The sequence below is a fragment of the Cricetulus griseus genome, chromosome 7, assembly GCF_003668045.3.
Source record: "Cricetulus griseus strain 17A/GY chromosome 7, alternate assembly CriGri-PICRH-1.0, whole genome shotgun sequence".
In the NCBI taxonomy this organism is placed as follows: Eukaryota; Metazoa; Chordata; class Mammalia; order Rodentia; family Cricetidae; genus Cricetulus; species Cricetulus griseus.
Genome location: NC_048600.1, coordinates 129,678,136 through 129,695,035, shown reverse-complemented (window position 1 = coordinate 129,695,035; position 16,900 = coordinate 129,678,136). Strand labels below are relative to the sequence as shown.

Genomic DNA, 16,900 nt, shown 5'->3' with positions numbered 1-16,900 from the left:
GCCTCCCAAGTGTTGGGATTGCAGAGTCACTATGCCTGGGTTTTTGTTTTTGTTTTCTGTTTTCCAGGATCTCAATCAATGAAGACTGCCCTCCTGCCCATCCCGAGCCCTGGGTAAAAGTGCTACTCAGGTCTGCTTTACATGGCTGCATGGAGGAGACTGCTCCACACTGCCTCTGAAGCTTCTAGCTGAATCTAACAAGGACTTGATTTAACAAGGGCATCTAGATAGTCTATCTTGAAATACTTGTATTCCTGAGAGCCTGTTGGGAGGTTCTAGCAGGGGAGCACAGCTACTTGGACGCCCTTAACCAGTCCTCCTCTATTTGGGGAAGATGGTCCTCGTCAACACGGAACGGTGTGGAGGAAGGGACATCAGACTAGCCAGCCAGACCAGCCGAGTCAACCCTAGCTCTCAGTGGGTGACACGTGTGGCAGCCAGAGCAACCTCATATCCAGAAATTCTCAGATTCTTCCTTCAAGAATTCCCTGGCAAGAGGCCAGAGATAACTCTGTTGATGAAATGCACTGGCTGCTCTTGCAGAGGACCTAGGTTCAGCTCCCAGCACCCACATGGCAGCTCCCAACCATCTCTAACTCCACTTTCCAGGGATCTGACAGTTTCTTCTGGCCGTTGGCATTAGGCACACACATGGTATGTGCATGAGCTCATGTAGGCAAACACACAAAGTCATAATTTTTTAAAAGATTTACTTATTTATTATGTATACAGTGTTCTGTCTGCATGTTTTTGCCTGCATGCCAGCAGAGGGCACCAGATTTCATAATGGATGGTTGTGAGCCACCATGTGGCTGCTGGGAATTGAACTCAGGACCTCTGGAAGAGCAGCCAGTGCTCTTAACCTCTGAGCCATCTCTCCAGCCCCAGACATAATATCTTTTAATCTTATAAAAAAAATCCCAGGTAAGACCACAAAGAAATGTTCATTATATTCAAAGCATAGCCAAGCATGCTTGGTTAACCTGCATCTTCTCTTTTTAATTTTAATTGGAAAACTCAGGCCTATCCTCATTTATGAGCCTGCTGCTGTCTGTGCACCTGTTTAAGCCCTGAAAGTGACTGTTCCTGGCGTTTCTGGCTAGCGTCTCTAGAGGCATTAGGGTCCCAACCACCGTTATACAGAGCTCTGTGGCAGGTTCCCAGCACCCTTGTTACCACAAGACAAAATGCTCGAGTCAAGGTAGAGTGCAAGCCATTTATTAAGTTATCTGAACAACATTCAAAAAGTAATAGGCCGATGTTGAAGGGAGAAACATTTCTATTTCATTATTAAATAACTAGGACAGTTGCAATGGCAGATTCATGACAGCTAAGTCTGCATCAGGTCCCCAGGCACACAGAGCACCTGGGGGGAGGGGAGTGTGGATCTGAGCAGACTGTAGTCACCAGACGTCATCAGCAAGACTCACACCACACAGGACCCTAGTGAGGAAAGTGTAGTCAAGGACAGAGACTCAATAGCTCTAGATCAGTGGCTCTCAACCTTCCTAATGCTGTGACTGTGACCCTCTAAAACAGTTCCTCATGTTGTGGTGACCCCCAACTATAAAATCATCTCATTGCTACTTCATAACTTAATTTTGCTGTTATGAATTGTAGAGCAAGCTGGCACTGAACTCAGAAAATAACCCACCTCTGCCTCCTGAGTGCTGGGATTAAAAGTGAGCCCTTGCCACCTCCACAGAGAGTTTCCTGGGATTTGGACTCTGCTCTATCCTCCCCAGGACAGGGAGACACCACTTCAAACCAAGACTTGGCATCCGTACACACATATGCGTGCGCGCACACACACTGAGTGGGGAGCACACCGCAGTGTCCTGGGGAAGGTGACTGCTCACTGAGCTGCCGTTTCATCTTCCTCAACTTAAAGCACTGTTGAAAGATTAAGAAAATGCCTAGTGTTTCCAACCTGTTCCAGGGTAGCGCCAGAGCATACCACAGCATGACATGACTGCACAGTCACTTCCCCAGGGAAGGAGGCAGTGGGAAGTTCAGGCAGGGCCACCCTGCCAGGACCAGCTGAGCTCTGCAGAGCAGGGAGACCCTTTCCAAGTCTGCAGGCAGCTCACAAAGTTTCTGAAGATCCCTCCCCTGAAGTACTACATGCCAGACATGCTTCCCACACACCAAGCAAGCACTTCATGGCGTTATATCCCAACTCCTTTTCTATTGTTTATTTTGAAACCAGGTCTCCCTTAGTTTCCTAGGATGGCCTGGAATTTGAAAAACCCGTCTCAGCCTCCAGAGTAGTTGAGATTTCAGGCTAAAAGCACTGGGCCTGGCCAAATGAAGGATTTCATTCAGCAGCTCTCTGAAAATACACCAGATAAAAACCCATGTTCACCAAATTCACAAGGCAATGCTCTCCCTGTGACCCTAAATGTAAGATGTAAAATTCATGAGGCTTTGCTGGAAACTAGTCACTCTAATGTGTATTTCACCAACATAAAAAAAGAAACCAGATGCAAACATCAGCACCCTGGTCGTTCTCCCTCTGTCAGAAGGAAGAGGCCAACAGAAGACAGAGAGAGACATGTTGTCTTGTTTCACTAGGCACTGAGACCAAAACATTCCCTTTATAACATGAACACAGGCAAGGATTGGGCTCAACGATGAGCTAGTACCCTCCACTGTTGCTCAAGCACAAAATACAGCCCCGAAGGAGAAGATGACGGAAAGCCAACTTTCATGCTCCAGGTGACGGGGCATCCTCTATAACGTGCCCCTAATACAGGCTGCCCTGAAGCAGGCCTGCTGCTAATGGCACTAACACTCCCTCACAGTGAAGAAACACAGTCTGGGCTCTGTGGTGGCTTGAATAAGTGTCAGCATTAGCCTGGGTTCCCAGAGCCCCAGAAAGCCCTGGACTGTTCTCACAACAAAACCCTCTGGGCAATCTTGCATAATCTGCCACTAAAGGCTTGACACCAGCATGATGGCTCCCACTGACTTCTGGAATTCTCCTTCCATCCCTTTCCCCTCTACCATCATGGATGCCCCTCAGTGGCCCTCCTCCAAGGCCTGTCATTTGAAGACTAACTGGAAGGGCCATGACAGGGCAAATCAGAGCCTGAAACTCCCGAATGACGCTTGACCGACATATGCTGTACCATCTACAAGACAGAAAACCAGAGCGCCATGGAACACCAGGGAGGGGCTCTGAGGAAGAAGGCAACTGACTGGCATAGCAGGGCACAGGTGAGACCAGAGGGGAGAGACCTCTGAGTGGGGGAGAGACCAAGGGAAGAAAAGAGGATGTCTCTGTCTGTCTCTGTCGCTAGGCCGGGGCAGATGGCCTCATCAGACAGCCTGTGGAGATGGCTCAGCTGCCCACTGCTCACCTGAGAGCTGTGTCAACTCCAGAGTCACCAGATACCAGAAGGTGGTACACTGGGCTGTCTCGGGATCATTTCCCAGCCCCATAACACATGGCCCTCCTTTGCCTTACTGCTACACAATTAATATTTTCTAATTTTCTTTAAAGTTCTAAACTTTTGAGCCATGTGTGGTGACTCATGCTTACAAATCCAGCACTCTGGAAGCTGAGGCAGGAAGACCACAAGATCAAAGTCAGCCTGGGCTGTACACTATGAGAGGACAACTCTCCAGCTCAGCGACCTCAGAGGACCATGGGCACCCAAGTACTGCACCAAAAGGATGGAGGGTCAGCTACACACATGTGATTCTCCTCAGTCAGCAAACCACCCGCCTGGACACAGACAGGTTAACACAAGGACGTGTCCCCTGCCCGGGCAACTGCCAGCTGCTGGCTGGATCTTAACAAAACCCAGTTTAAGAATCTGGCCGATGTGGATTTCTAAGAGTAAAGCGACAGCTCTGCACACACCCAGGGCCTCTTCCTGGCCAATGGCATCTTCTCCATACCCATACTGGCTTCAAACGCTCCATCTTCACACCCCATGTGCTGGAGGCTGAGATTACAGACAGGTGCATGCCACCCTTACTTCCAGCTAACAAGCCCCTTTTAAAGGATAAAATATTCCTTCCATCCCAAGTGCTAAGCAGTTGTTTTAATATAATGCTATTGAAGAGGGTACATAGTGGAGGAAGCCCAGTGTACTGGTACCTGCTCTCCCAGCCACTCAAGCAGGCAACTGCAGCCCGATTCAGAGCCAAGCTGGCCACATGGCCAGGCCCTGCAGCAAAAGCAATCATGCAAGAAAACTGCAGGGCAGGGGCACCTTACACAACAGCAGCAAACCCTAAGGAACAGCGCACACCCAGCTGGACATGACAACTGGGGCACAGAGCCATGCAGGCCCAGCTGCTCCCCGGAACAAGAGCCTGCAGGCCGCTCCTCCCCCCACTTCCCTCCCTTTATATCCTCATTCCTGCAGCTCTGGCCCACGAAGTAGCTTGTGCTATACTCGGTTCCAACACAGCAGCGGCATGTTAATCCAACTCTTTGTGTCAGTGTCCAACTATTAAAACAGCATTATCTGCCGTTCATAGGAAAATAAACAAAGCAAACCACCGCTGCCTGAGAGTGTGGAAAAGCAGAAGATCTCTCTATGTTGAAGCACATTTTTCAATTATCAAAATGAAAGCCCAACATTAGCAGACCCCCCAATAGGGAATGAAAGGGTAGGGTGCCAGGGCTGGGGCAGTGCAGCCTGGGGAGCACTCCCCCAGCTCCCAACCTGCAGGAAGCCCTGGACTCCATCACCAGAGCCTCACAAGACAGGTGTGGGGGGCACGCCTGTAATTTTAGTACTCGAGAGGTAGAGGCAGAAGGCTCAATGGGGAGCTAAAGGTTATTCTCCCATACGTGGGGAGATGGAGGCCAGTGTGGGTGAGAATAACCAAGTCTGAATGCACCCCCAACAGTTCTGCACAGTCCTTTAGTCGAGCTGACTTCTCAGTGCAGAAGACAATCCATGGCCTTCAGAGGAGCATTTGGTGTCCCAGGGAGTTGCATCTGTCAGCTTTAAAAAACGCCATGTGTTGGCCCACATGAAAGAGCTCAGTGAGCTAGGGGAATATTATCTGGTGTCATGAACCTGAATCAGAGTCCTGTGGAGTCAGCAGGGCCAGTGCTGGAGCCAGCAGAGGTGAGGCAAAGTTCCCACAGACCACTGCTATCAGGTAGCGTGTGTGTGTGTGTGTGTGTGTGTGTGTGTGTGTGTGTGTGTGTGTGTGTGTGTGTGTGTGTGTGTGTGTGTGTGTAGGGGGTGCCCTCAGGCTTAAGCTGCAGAAGACAAGAAGTCAGGAGCATTCCTTGACAGCAAACCTTGAGGGGACAGCAAACCTTGAGGGGACAGGGCCACCTGTGGAAGCTACTGTTCTGTCACTGTGGGTCCCAGTTATCATCATGGCTGGGGGTCTAGCTAAATGGGAACGCCAGGGCCACATGGACAAGGCCCTGGGTTTGAGTCTCAACACTACAGCAAGAGGATGAAATGGAAATCACACCTGTCCCTGGAGAGGCTGGACTAGGGTCTGAGTCTACCCGAGGTCAAGGATGGGCTGAGCTGGGCTTGCCTGCACACACCGTAAGTCTAGTGCTCAAGAAACCAGGGCAGGAGAATCATGAGTTTGAGGTCAGAATGGACTACAGAGCAAGACCCTGTTCTTAAACAAACAAGTTCAAAACAAAACAACACACTTGGAAAGGAATACAGTTATTGGGGGGGATAATATTACAGTAAAAAATGTTTTTAAAAATTAGAGCATGGGCTGGAGAGATGGCTCAGTGGTTAAGAGCATTTGCTGTCTTGTAGAAGACCGGGGTTTGGTTCCCAGCACCCACATGGTGGCACACAACAGCCTATAACTCCATTCCAAGGGTTCTGACACACTTGGACTCTACAGGCACCAGCCACACACAGTGGTACACATACACACATGCAGATGAACACTAATATACATAAAGTAACAATAAATCTTACAAAATCAAAGAGTACAGTTCGGGGACAGGTGAGATAAGTCAAAAGGTCAAAGCATTGGACATGGGTGTGATCCCTGGGACCCTCGTGGTATAAAGAAGGAATAAAACCCAACCTGCTGTCTTCTCATTTCCAAGTATGTTATAGACACACAGAATACATTTTTTAAAATGTTTAAAATGTAGATTATATCTCATAGCCAAAAGGTAGAAGCAGCCAAAATGTTCGTCAATGAATGAATGGATGGGTACACACACAATGGATTACATTACCCAGTCTTGAGAATGAATGAAATTAAATCAGACATGGGGTGGTGCACACCGTTAATCCCAGCACTCAGGAGACAGAGGCAGGAGGATCTCTGTGAGTTTGAGGCCAGCCTGGTCTCCAGAGTGAGTTCCAGGACAGCCAGGGCTATACAGAGAAACCCTGTCTCAAAAAAAAAAAAAAAAAAGGTATTCTAAATAATACTGTTAACCAGTAAAAACGCAGGTGGCGTCGTCTGGGAGCAAGTGCTGCAGCATCCCTCAGACCAGTTTACTTCTGAATATATATGACCTGCAGTTTCAATATGTGCACTGGCAAGAAACAGAAGCAAAGAGAAAAGCATTTCATGATTAGGAAAACTGGCATCACAGAATAACAGCTACTGAGAAAATAGACTCACTTAATAATAACTTCTCACACTTGGATCTTTTTATAAGAATCAGATTACCACTCACTCAGAGTCAAGAATGTTACTTAAAACAAACCTTGTGCTCAGCAGGAAACTCACAGAAGCAGTGCACTGTGTGGCATGGTTCTCAGGCAGCCACAGTAACGATCAATCTCAGTGTGAGCACAAACTGCGACCTGAATCGTCTCCCGGGATATGATCCAAATGTATATCGCAAACACATCTGACCCAAAAGATGCTCCATTGTGACCTCTCTCACAACTTTCAGGACCAAGGGCTGGGCTGCAGCTCAGTGTAGTTCAGTTCCCAATAAAAGATAAAATCAACAGTTCCCAGAAGTAGAAGTCAGGCAGACACCAGCATTCTTCCCAAGACAAAATTGTTTCATATATATTCAGGGTAAAGTGCAAAGCGGACCTTAGTAACTGTCCAAACCCCTGGGTGCAAAACAGGGCAGCATACATCTTTGAAAGACAGACAGTTTTTTTCCCCCTTTCTTTCCTCCCCTCCTCCAATAGAGCTCTCACTATGTTGCCCTGTCTGATCTCAAATTCTAGGCTCAAGTGATCCTCCTGCATCAGCTTCCTCAGTAGCTGGAACTTAGAGGAACTGCAAACCATTTTCCTTAAATGAAAAGACTGTCACCCCAGCCCCCAAGCATGTGCTTTCCAAGGACGACAGGTAGTTCCTGCATGTCACATTTACCACAGCACCAACAGAAACACACAAGAAATACAGGCCAATTTTAACAGCTGCCAGTCCACACTAACCAGTCTCTCTCTATAGCAGCAGTTTCCATGAAGAGCAGGAATGAAAGAAGTGTGGAAAAGGGCAGAGCCCAAGTGACCAGCACAAGTGGACACCTGGTCACACCCCACCTCCATGGCCAGCCTTCCACTAAGAGTGTCCTGCAAATACTCCACAGAAACCATGCCAGTCAGCCTTGCACTAAGAGTATCCTGCAAATGCTCCACAGAGACCACACCAGTAAAGCCATGGTGCTCAGCACTGAGAGTGTCCTGCACATACCCCACAGAGACCACACCAGTCAGCCTTGCACTAAGAGTATCCTGCAAATGCTACACAGAAGCCACGCCAGTAAAGCCATGGTGCTCAGCACTGAGAGTGTCCTGCAAATGCTACACAGAAGCCACGCCAGTAAAGCCATGGTGCTCAGCACTGAGAGTGTCCTGCAAATGCTACACAGAAGCCACGCCAGTAAAGCCATGGTGCTCAGCACCGCATGTAGCCATCACTGGTTTAACCCACAGAGACTGGGCACCTGGCGCACATCACAGAATCTGCACCCATCTCGGGAGTGAACACGAACAGTGGCTTTAATCCACATTTTACCCTCCCCCAGGCCTTTGGAGGATGGACCAAGCGTTTAAATGACTGTATTCAGGCTGGGGCCTCTCTGCCTCCTGGCTTAAGGGAACACTCAAATCAGCAGAAGGTTGCAGTGGCAACACAGGACACATGACCCAGTTTCGATAACAAAGCAGGGCGAGAATGCAGACAGAGAGGAAAGGAGCTCCAAGTAGGGGCTGAGAGACAGGCATCCAAAGACAAGCAGCTCTACTGGAAGCCATAGGCAAGTAAGCCAGTGGTTCCCAACGTTCCTAGGGCTGCGAGGCCCTTTAATATGGTTCCTCATGTTGTGGTGACCCCAGCCATAAAATTATTTCATTGTGGGATCGTCATGTAAAACAATCTCGTTACTAATTCAAATAAAAAATGATAAAAAATTATTTCATTGCTACTTCATAACTATAATTTTGCTATTATGAATCATAATGTAAATATCTGCTATGCAGGATAGCTGAAATGTGACCCCCCAGAGGGGTCGAGACCCATTGAAGTAAGTCATAAAACCATCTCCTTCTTAGGTAACTGAAAAGGAGGTAGAGTAAGCCACACCACAAAGGATGACTATTAACTGCAGTAACAACGTGGCTATGCTTAAAGCTGGAGAAACACCAATAAACCAATAATCTGATTTGGGTACCTAAGAGAACAGTAGAAAATCACTGCAAGACGATGACACTTAGGAACTGGGTGGTGGAGGCATGGCCGTCTACAGTTCTCTTTATTTGTGTATGCCTGAAATTTCCCATAATGCAATGTCTGGAGTTTTTTTGTTAGAGTTAAATCTGATCCTGCCTCATTTCTTTAGAAAATGCTACAGCACCCACAATACCTCCACCCCCAGTAAACATGACTTGGAGTGCAAAGGAGTGGGGAAAGGCAGGGGAAGGCCTGGCTCCTCACATGCCCACTCTTTATAGCAAGTCAGTCAGCTGAGTTAGCTCAGCTTATGTTGAATGCAACAGGGCATGGTGCCCAACCTCACCAGCATGCCACCCAAACACCCACCAAGACCTGCAGTCACACCAGAGAGAATGGACCACTCTCCTCCAGTACCAGGCTGCACGGAAACTTTAAGGCTCCTCTGGAGCAATGTGCTCATTTGTGAGAGTAGAAATCAACTCTAGCTAAGCATGGGGGTACGGCCCTGTAATCTCAGCTACTCAGAAGAGATCAAGAGTCTAAATCCAGTCTAAACCACAGAGCCATAGGAAAAGCGAGAAAGGAACTCACTGCACATCAGGCTGTCTGAAGGTCAAACAACAGATAATTGCAATATCATGTCTAATTACTGCAGAACTGGAAACTAGAATCAGAAATAGAAAAAGACCCAAGGACGAAACCTAAGGTGAAGGGAAGAAAATGCAGTTCAAGAAGATAAAAGGGGGCTGGAGAGATGGTTTAGCGGTTAAGAGCACTGGCTGCTCTTCCAAAGGAACCAGGTTCAATTCCCAGCACCCACATGGCAGCTCACGACCATCTGGAACTCTAGATCTACAGTGGATCTGATGCCCTCTTCTGACATAAGTGTGTACCAAACACATACATGGTACACCTACATTTATGCAGGCAAAACACTCACACATAAAAATAAAACAAATATAAAAAAATAATAAAACGTTGGATGACAACATTGCACTCAACACTCAACTGACTTGCAGATGGCGCATGCAGCCCACCCTCCCCACCTCCTCAGAGGCCGGCACTTTATCTAGTTTAAGATTCTGCCCAGCACCCCACAGAGTCCATACAGACTAATAGGAAACAGTGGGCTCCCCTCTCCTCTTGTTTACATATGGCTAGAAAAATAAAGTTTAAATATAAATGTCCATTTGATCTGGAAGAGTCACAGTAGAACCATCTGTGTGTACAAACGGACTTGTTTTTGTCTGGTATCTGGAGGTGGGCAAAACCGTATCAGAAAAAGGCCGAGGAGGATGAGGTTGTCCACCACTGGCTATTCACTAGGGTACAAACTAGTTGGGGCCAGTGGAATTTGCATCCAGACTTGTGCAAATCCCTTTCTCCTCCTTTCAGCTGGTTTAGAAGGCTGTAAGATACAAAAATGGCAAGTGGGAAGAAGCCCAGAAAGAAATAGGGAGGAGAGCAGGAGTGTTTTGTTTAGTGGGCTATTTAGGTAATAGCCACACCGGCAGGTAAGTCTTCCTGTTCTTCAGCTGCTCACCAAGCACGTCCCTGCTGCTCCCACGGAGACCAAAAGCTCTGCACACCTCCCAGGCAGAGGCACTGCACTGCACCTTCACGGGGTGGGGGATCTCCTTTGGGGGCTTCCTGGCTGACTAAGGACCCAGCATTCTGCTTCTTTCTCACGGAGAAAACAAAGCCCTGTGAGAACAGGGTCACAGTTGCAGTTTAGACCTGGGTTCCCACCAAATCCTCAGGATTCAGGCAAACAAGCACAAATCCGCTCAGGCCCCACATGCCTGCAAGGGAAACGACGGGCAACACCATCTCTCTGAGGAACCCTCAGCACCTCTGAAAAGCAAATGCAATCATAAGCCAAGTACCTAAGGCTGACATAATACCAAGAACAAGTCGGAAGTGTGGGGTGACATTCAGCCGTGGGGCACGTGCTTGGGATGCGTGAGGCCCTGAGTTCATCCCCCAGCACTGAAGGGGAAAAAAAGAAACCGGGGGAAGGGAAGGTATCAGGGAAGCAGGGCAGGACATGCAGAACAAGATCTGAAGAGACAGATGGGAAAGGCAGACGTGTGAGGCAAAGGAATATAAAAAGACATGGAGGGCAGAGGCGCCAGGCTCACAGGCGAGGCTCACAGGCCAGGCTCACAGACCAGGCCTTAAAGGGCTGGACAGAGGCAGGCAGGAAGGCAGGGCCCAGAAGGAAATCACCTCCAGAGCCCACAGTAGTGGGGTCCACAAGTACCCTGGAGGCCTCAAAGACTGAGGGAAATGAACACATAACTGGGTCACTACTAAAGGGACAAGGGATCAGGCCAGGCATGTGTTGGGCTGAGAGGCAGGGGACAAACTGGATGGATGACCCAAAGGCACAATCTTCAGGCTGTGTGCAGGACAGCAGGGGAGGGGGCGCCCAGGGCAGGAGCAGGACTGGACAGCTGTGAGTACTGGGTGCAGAAGCCACAGAGCCCTTCCATCACACATCTCAACTGTCCAAGGGACAGCTGTCCTTGAAAGAAAAAAACACCCGAGCTCTCACGCCATGGTCTCTCAGAATGCCCCTCTCACACATCCAGCCAGGAGGTCTTTAATACTGGGGGGGGGGGGCGCACACACCTAAAACTCTCTGGGCTCTGTCTTATTTCTGAGTCAGGGTCTCACTCTGTGGTCCAGCCCAGGCTGAATTTGAGACTCACCACACCTGCCTGAGTTTTAAAACTTTCCTAGAATTTTCAAAATGAAACACTGCCCCCACAGCACATCAACCTTTGCCTGGTCCTGCCCCCTGATCTGTTAGAGCACACAGGTCCCTCAGGGAGACCATAAACCCTTTGTGCAGGCAAGGGAGCCAAGCAAGAAGGGCAAAGCCAGCCCAGGAAATGTGTTTGGGTGAAACCTGAAGATGTGGACATCATCATGGACCAGAACCTTCACAAAATATGTCGGAATGGACATGACCAGGAGTGTGGGTGATGAAGAGAGCACCGAACCCAAGCATCTCATCTCCCCGTTAACTCCCCGTGCCTCCCTCCCAGCTCCCCTCACTTTCTCCACCACAGCAGCCGTTTCTACACTAACCTCTCAATGTGACACCTCACAATGTCACAGATGCCTCTCAAAACCATCACTGATGTTCAGTTTGCTTAAATGCCTTTTTAATTTAGATGAGCGAATGAAACCTTAACAAGACTTTGTGCATGTTGCTGACGCTTTCATTAATTCAACAGAGATGCAATTAAAATATGTGACTCCAGCCGGGCGTTGGTGGCGCACGCCTTTAGTCCCAGCACTCGGGAGGCAGAGGCAGGTGGATCTCTGTGAGTTCAAGGCCAGCCTGCTCTCCAGAGCGAGTGCCAGGATAGGCTCCAAAGCTACACAGAGAAACCCTGTCTCAAAAAAACAAAACAAAACAAACAAAAAAAAAAAAAATGTGACTCCCAACTGTACTAGGCAATGTTCACCTGACAGTTTTTGGCAATCCTAGCCCACCAACTCTGGCTTCCTAGGAACAAGGGTGTAACTGGTTTGTTCCTTTCCTCCCAGCCTTCTCCTCTGAGACCACAATGGACCTGTTCAGTGCCATCCTCCCCCTCCTTTGATGAGCCACAGTAGGACTCTCATGACAACTGGGCTACACATAATACACTACTGTTTGCCTTAATAAAAAATAAATAAATAGCTGGACATAGTGATGCATTTAATCCCAGTACCCGGAAGGCAGAGGCAGGTGGATCGAGGCCAGCATGGTCTGCAGAGTGAGTTCCAGGACAGCCAGGGTGAGGAATAAAGAATAATGGGTTGGGACCACAGGTGGCAGGTCCCTGGAGATCCAAGTCCCAGGGTGGTGATAGATGGCAGGTGGGTAGGGAAACAGAGACATGCAGACTGATTCATATCGAAAGTTTTATTGAAGGGGAGGTATGAAAATACGGTAAAGAGACACAGAGACAGAGAGAGGACAGAAGAGAAGAGGGAGACAGGAAAAGTCCCGTTTGCCCCAGGGAAACAGAGGGAAAGAGAGAGAAATGGGCAGGGGTCTTTCTTTTAAAGGGGTCCTTTGCACCTGGGACCAGAATACAAAGCCACAGAACCCTGAGCAGTGGTACCAGGGCACTGCCTGAGTGCATTCTGCCAGGTGACAGGGGCAGGCCAGCATAAAGCCTGAATCCTTACAGCCAGGGCTGTCACACAGAAAAACCAAGTCTTGAAAAAACAATAATAAATAAATAAATAAACAAAGTGAAAAGCTGAGGCTCCTATGCCTGGAGATCACAGTCAGGAAAAGGCAAGAGACGCTGCACAGGACTGGAGGAGCAGCTGACAATCCTAGCTCCCGGAGGAGGAAGGAAATATATTTTATTTTCAGACCTAAGAAAAAAAAATCAACAATCCAAGAGGAAGTAAGCCACTGCCAAGAACAAAAGCAGTTTACAAGCAGCTTGTTTTTAAAACTGGGGGTGGCTACGAATTTGAATTTATGCAAAAGTTATGCATAAAATTTGCAAAGCAAACTTCCTAATTTTGAAAACCGTAAAGGAAATCAGGAAGTCTGAACACTAAGCAATCCATGCACCTTTTTATGAAATCCAGGGTTAGAAGAGGCTAACCTCTGCCTCTGACCACAGACTCACAGCAAGCTTTTTGAAAACAAAATTATTTTTTTTACATTTATTAGAAGGGTATGTATGCCAGAGTGAAGAGTGGAGGTCAGGAGGCAACTCATGCCAGTTCTCTCATGTCAGGATCAACCCCAGACCCAGCTTGGCAGCAATCGCCTGCCCCAGCTGAGCCAGCTCAGCAGCCCACATCAAGCCTTTTAACACACCAAGTTTTGGCAAACATAACCTGCTGGCCCCATCTTGGTGCCTCACCACACAGACTGCCCAACACCTCTTCACAGACTTCAACAGTATTGCAGGTGACTGACTCCCCACTGGACACCCCAACCTCAGTCCAAGAGGAGGGGGACAGGTCCAGCCTCTCCCTAGAATGTCAAGTAGGAAATGGGACAAGAACTGGCTGCTTAGAAACTCAAGAATGCCAGAGAAAGGCTCGTGGCCAGCTCAGCAGGCCACCACAGAGGGAAAGAGGCTAAGCTAAGTCAGTGGGCGGTGGGACAAAGTGGCCCCAACAGAGGGAGCTGGCAGGGGACAAAGAAGTTCCGGGGACAGCTGCTGATGCCAAGAGCCACCCTCCACCAGGCTCCAGCCTGTCCCAGCAGGAATTCCTGAACTTTCTATGTGATCCCTATCACATCACGAGCATTAGTCCACTAACAAAACCCCTTTCAAGCCGGGTGGGGGAGGGGGGTAGGGCGGGGCAGGGGGGGCAGCGGCTTTCACCACACAACCAAAAGTGAAGCCAGCATGCAAACAGAAAAGGGTCTTTCTCACAAATCAATCACATAAAATATTAAGGGGAAATACGAAACTATTTTTAGGATACAACGCTCCCACCCATAATAACAACCGAGGCTCACACCTGACAAACGAAGATGTACCAGGAGCTGTCTGTGGTAAAGGATGCAGATGTCCCGCCCAGACAGAGGTGTGGGTGACTATTGCTAAAACTGGTTAAACTGCACTGCTGTGTGAGGCCTTTTCACTATGCATAAACAATACTTCAATCGGAAAAAAGCAAGCAATGCTCCCTTGAGAGGATTTGAGTTTTTATTTTGCTTTTCAAGACTATTGATCTAACGAATCTCAAAGTATACTGCTCAGGAGAAGCTCCAAAAACAGGAACACAGGAGCTTTTCCACATACAGAGCAGAAAAACAGTCAACCAGAGGGCAGGAAGGAAGGCAGCAGCCAGGGATAACGGTGCAGGTGCCTAACTACAGTCCCAGCCCGAGGAGCCCGAGGCAGATAGATCATGAGTTCCAGGCCAGCCTGAGACGCTCATTCTGACAGAAATGGGAACAGGGCCCCCAAATGGAGCAGAGTTCAACTCCCTGCTGGGTTCTGAGTGTAATTTTCATGATAAATACACTCTCCTGAGCATGTCATATATTTCCATATGGGCCTCACACCTTAATAGTAACACAAAATGACATGGGATGTTCTGCAGTAATTTACTAGTGATTGAAAACAGTGCTTGGCATCTTCTTAACCTAGTAAAATGCTTGTCAGCTCAATTCGGATAGGTAACAAAATAAACACCTTAGCTATTCCATTTGTGAAATTCTGGTTTGAATCAGGGGTTTACTAAGTGGTGAGAAAACTTACTGAATGGCCCTACTTATTAACACGTAGGGAGGTGGCTTCCCTCAGGACCAGGGTTCTCTCCCAAACAAGCATCGAAAGGCAGACTCCGAACTCCCTGTCCACAGCTACTTGAACAAAGAAAACCAACAAAACCCACAGGAGGTGCTGGGTCAGGATCCCACTTCTGTGCTCTCCAAGGGAGACTGATGCAAGCTCACACATCACCCCAGAAAAGTTGCCACAACACAAACGTGCAGATTTGCAGTTCCAGAGGCTTGTATTTTAAAAAACACTGAAGAGTGTGGACATAAGTCACAGTCACAGAGACAGCAGGGCAGGGCAGCAATGACAGCAACGAACGGCAGCTGCAGAGCATCCAACTTTAATCTTAGCAAGAAGCCAGTGTAAACTGAAACGCAAGTACTTACAGCCATAATTAACTCAAAGGGGTGTTTATACACCCGCACTGGGGACTGGTATTTTTGCACCATGGTTGTAATTCAATAGCAGTCTTCTTACTCCTGAAAAACAAAAGCATGTATAATAAATAACCACATTACAGAGGAGAAAAAAAAGTGAGTCTGAATTCACATATCATGCCACATCCTAAAGAGACCACCACAGGTCATAATCCACACAGAAAAAATGGAAAATGACATGCCAAAATATCCTGACAGGGGGAAGTGACAAGACACTGAGAAAATGCAGAGAAGGCCCACAGGGAAGAATGGAGACACATTGAGGGAGGCCCTCTGGCCCCCTGCACTGGCATCCCTGAGTCAGGGGATCTAGTCTTCCACAGCCGTGAAATCCTAGGAATCAATTATTCTATTTTCTCTTCTACAAGGAACCAAACAAACATAGTTAAGACTTAAGGGGGAGGGGAGCTCGGAACGACAGATGGACACAGGATGGAAAGTTTCTCAAATAATTCTCAGATTATGGAATACTCCTCAAGAGTATTCACAGGGAACTTCGTCGCTTCCTGTTTTTTAACTGCAGGCTCCAAATGTCTACAAATGGCAGGGAAGCTGACCAGCTTCAGCTCAAGGGGCTCCAAAAACCTCCAGCCTCCCTTCCGAAGCTGCCATTCTGCAAAGTAATCAATGACATGCTCAAGCCTGAGGTCAAGGAACCCTCCCTTGCATACATAATCACTCCAGTGCTGGCAAGGGTGGCTTTCTCTGTAAACACCCTAGTGTTCAGAGTCATCTGGAACGTTACACGCTCACCTACTTAAAAGAGGAAAACAAAAGGAAGGAAGGAAGGAAGGAAGGAAGGAAGGAAGGAAGGAAGGAAGGAAGGAAGAAAGGAAGGAAGGAAGGAAAGACCCAATGAGCCCACCAGCCCTGCCATCCGTAAGGATGTTATTTTAATTGGATATAGTGAAAAGACATTCAAAAGTTCAAAATCCAGTATCGAGTATCTAACCATCCCAAATTCCAGCTGTAAAAGCAAACAACAAACCTATGCTGATATATTTCGGAGAACTGCAATCTATGTAGCTGCACTTCTGCAATGTTTACATGTTTTAAATAGGTCTGGAACTTTCTCTGCTACGTTTGCTTGGCATACCACTCGGAAGGAGCAGGTTATGCTGGAGAACCACCCTCCAACAGTTGGAAAACTACAAAGGCTAGAAACTCTGGGTGACCTCAAGCATGCCGTTCTCCTTTCCTGATTCCATCTCTGTGAGATGATGATCTTACACCCCCAGCTTTCAAACCCTGAGGCCGTGAGCCAAACTCCTCGATTCTCCTCCAAACTCAAGCCTTCATTAATCTCTAATTCAGGCGCTGACGCGTCCTGGAGCGCGGAGACCCGCGTTCCATTCACTCTCGTAAACCTTACAAAGCTGGTGCTCGGTGGGGAACCTAATAATCGTTTACTTTTTTTTTTTAATTGAGAAAATTAGTTTTCCGGTATCTCCCAAATAAAAGGAGGATGACTACCAGGTACTGACGGACAGGGGAGGGGATGCAAGCAATCACTGCGCGACGCCTGTATTAGGAAACTCTTACCCAAAGTGACTACACGGAAGGACCAGCTTGCTCGCCAGCTCC

At 48.1% G+C, this 16,900-nt stretch overlaps 1 protein-coding gene across 1 annotated transcript in view; it reads right to left on the bottom strand.

The window, feature by feature from the left end:
* The window catches only part of Sec14l1 (SEC14 like lipid binding 1), a gene marked incomplete at its 5' end in the record, with an annotated part of 44,174 nt that extends 27,274 nt beyond the window's left edge, over window positions 1–16,900 (bottom strand). The window contains 2 exon segments of the mRNA XM_027425559.2: window positions 15,266–15,358; window positions 16,859–16,900. Coding sequence (XP_027281360.1) covers window positions 15,266–15,328 — 63 coding nt within the window.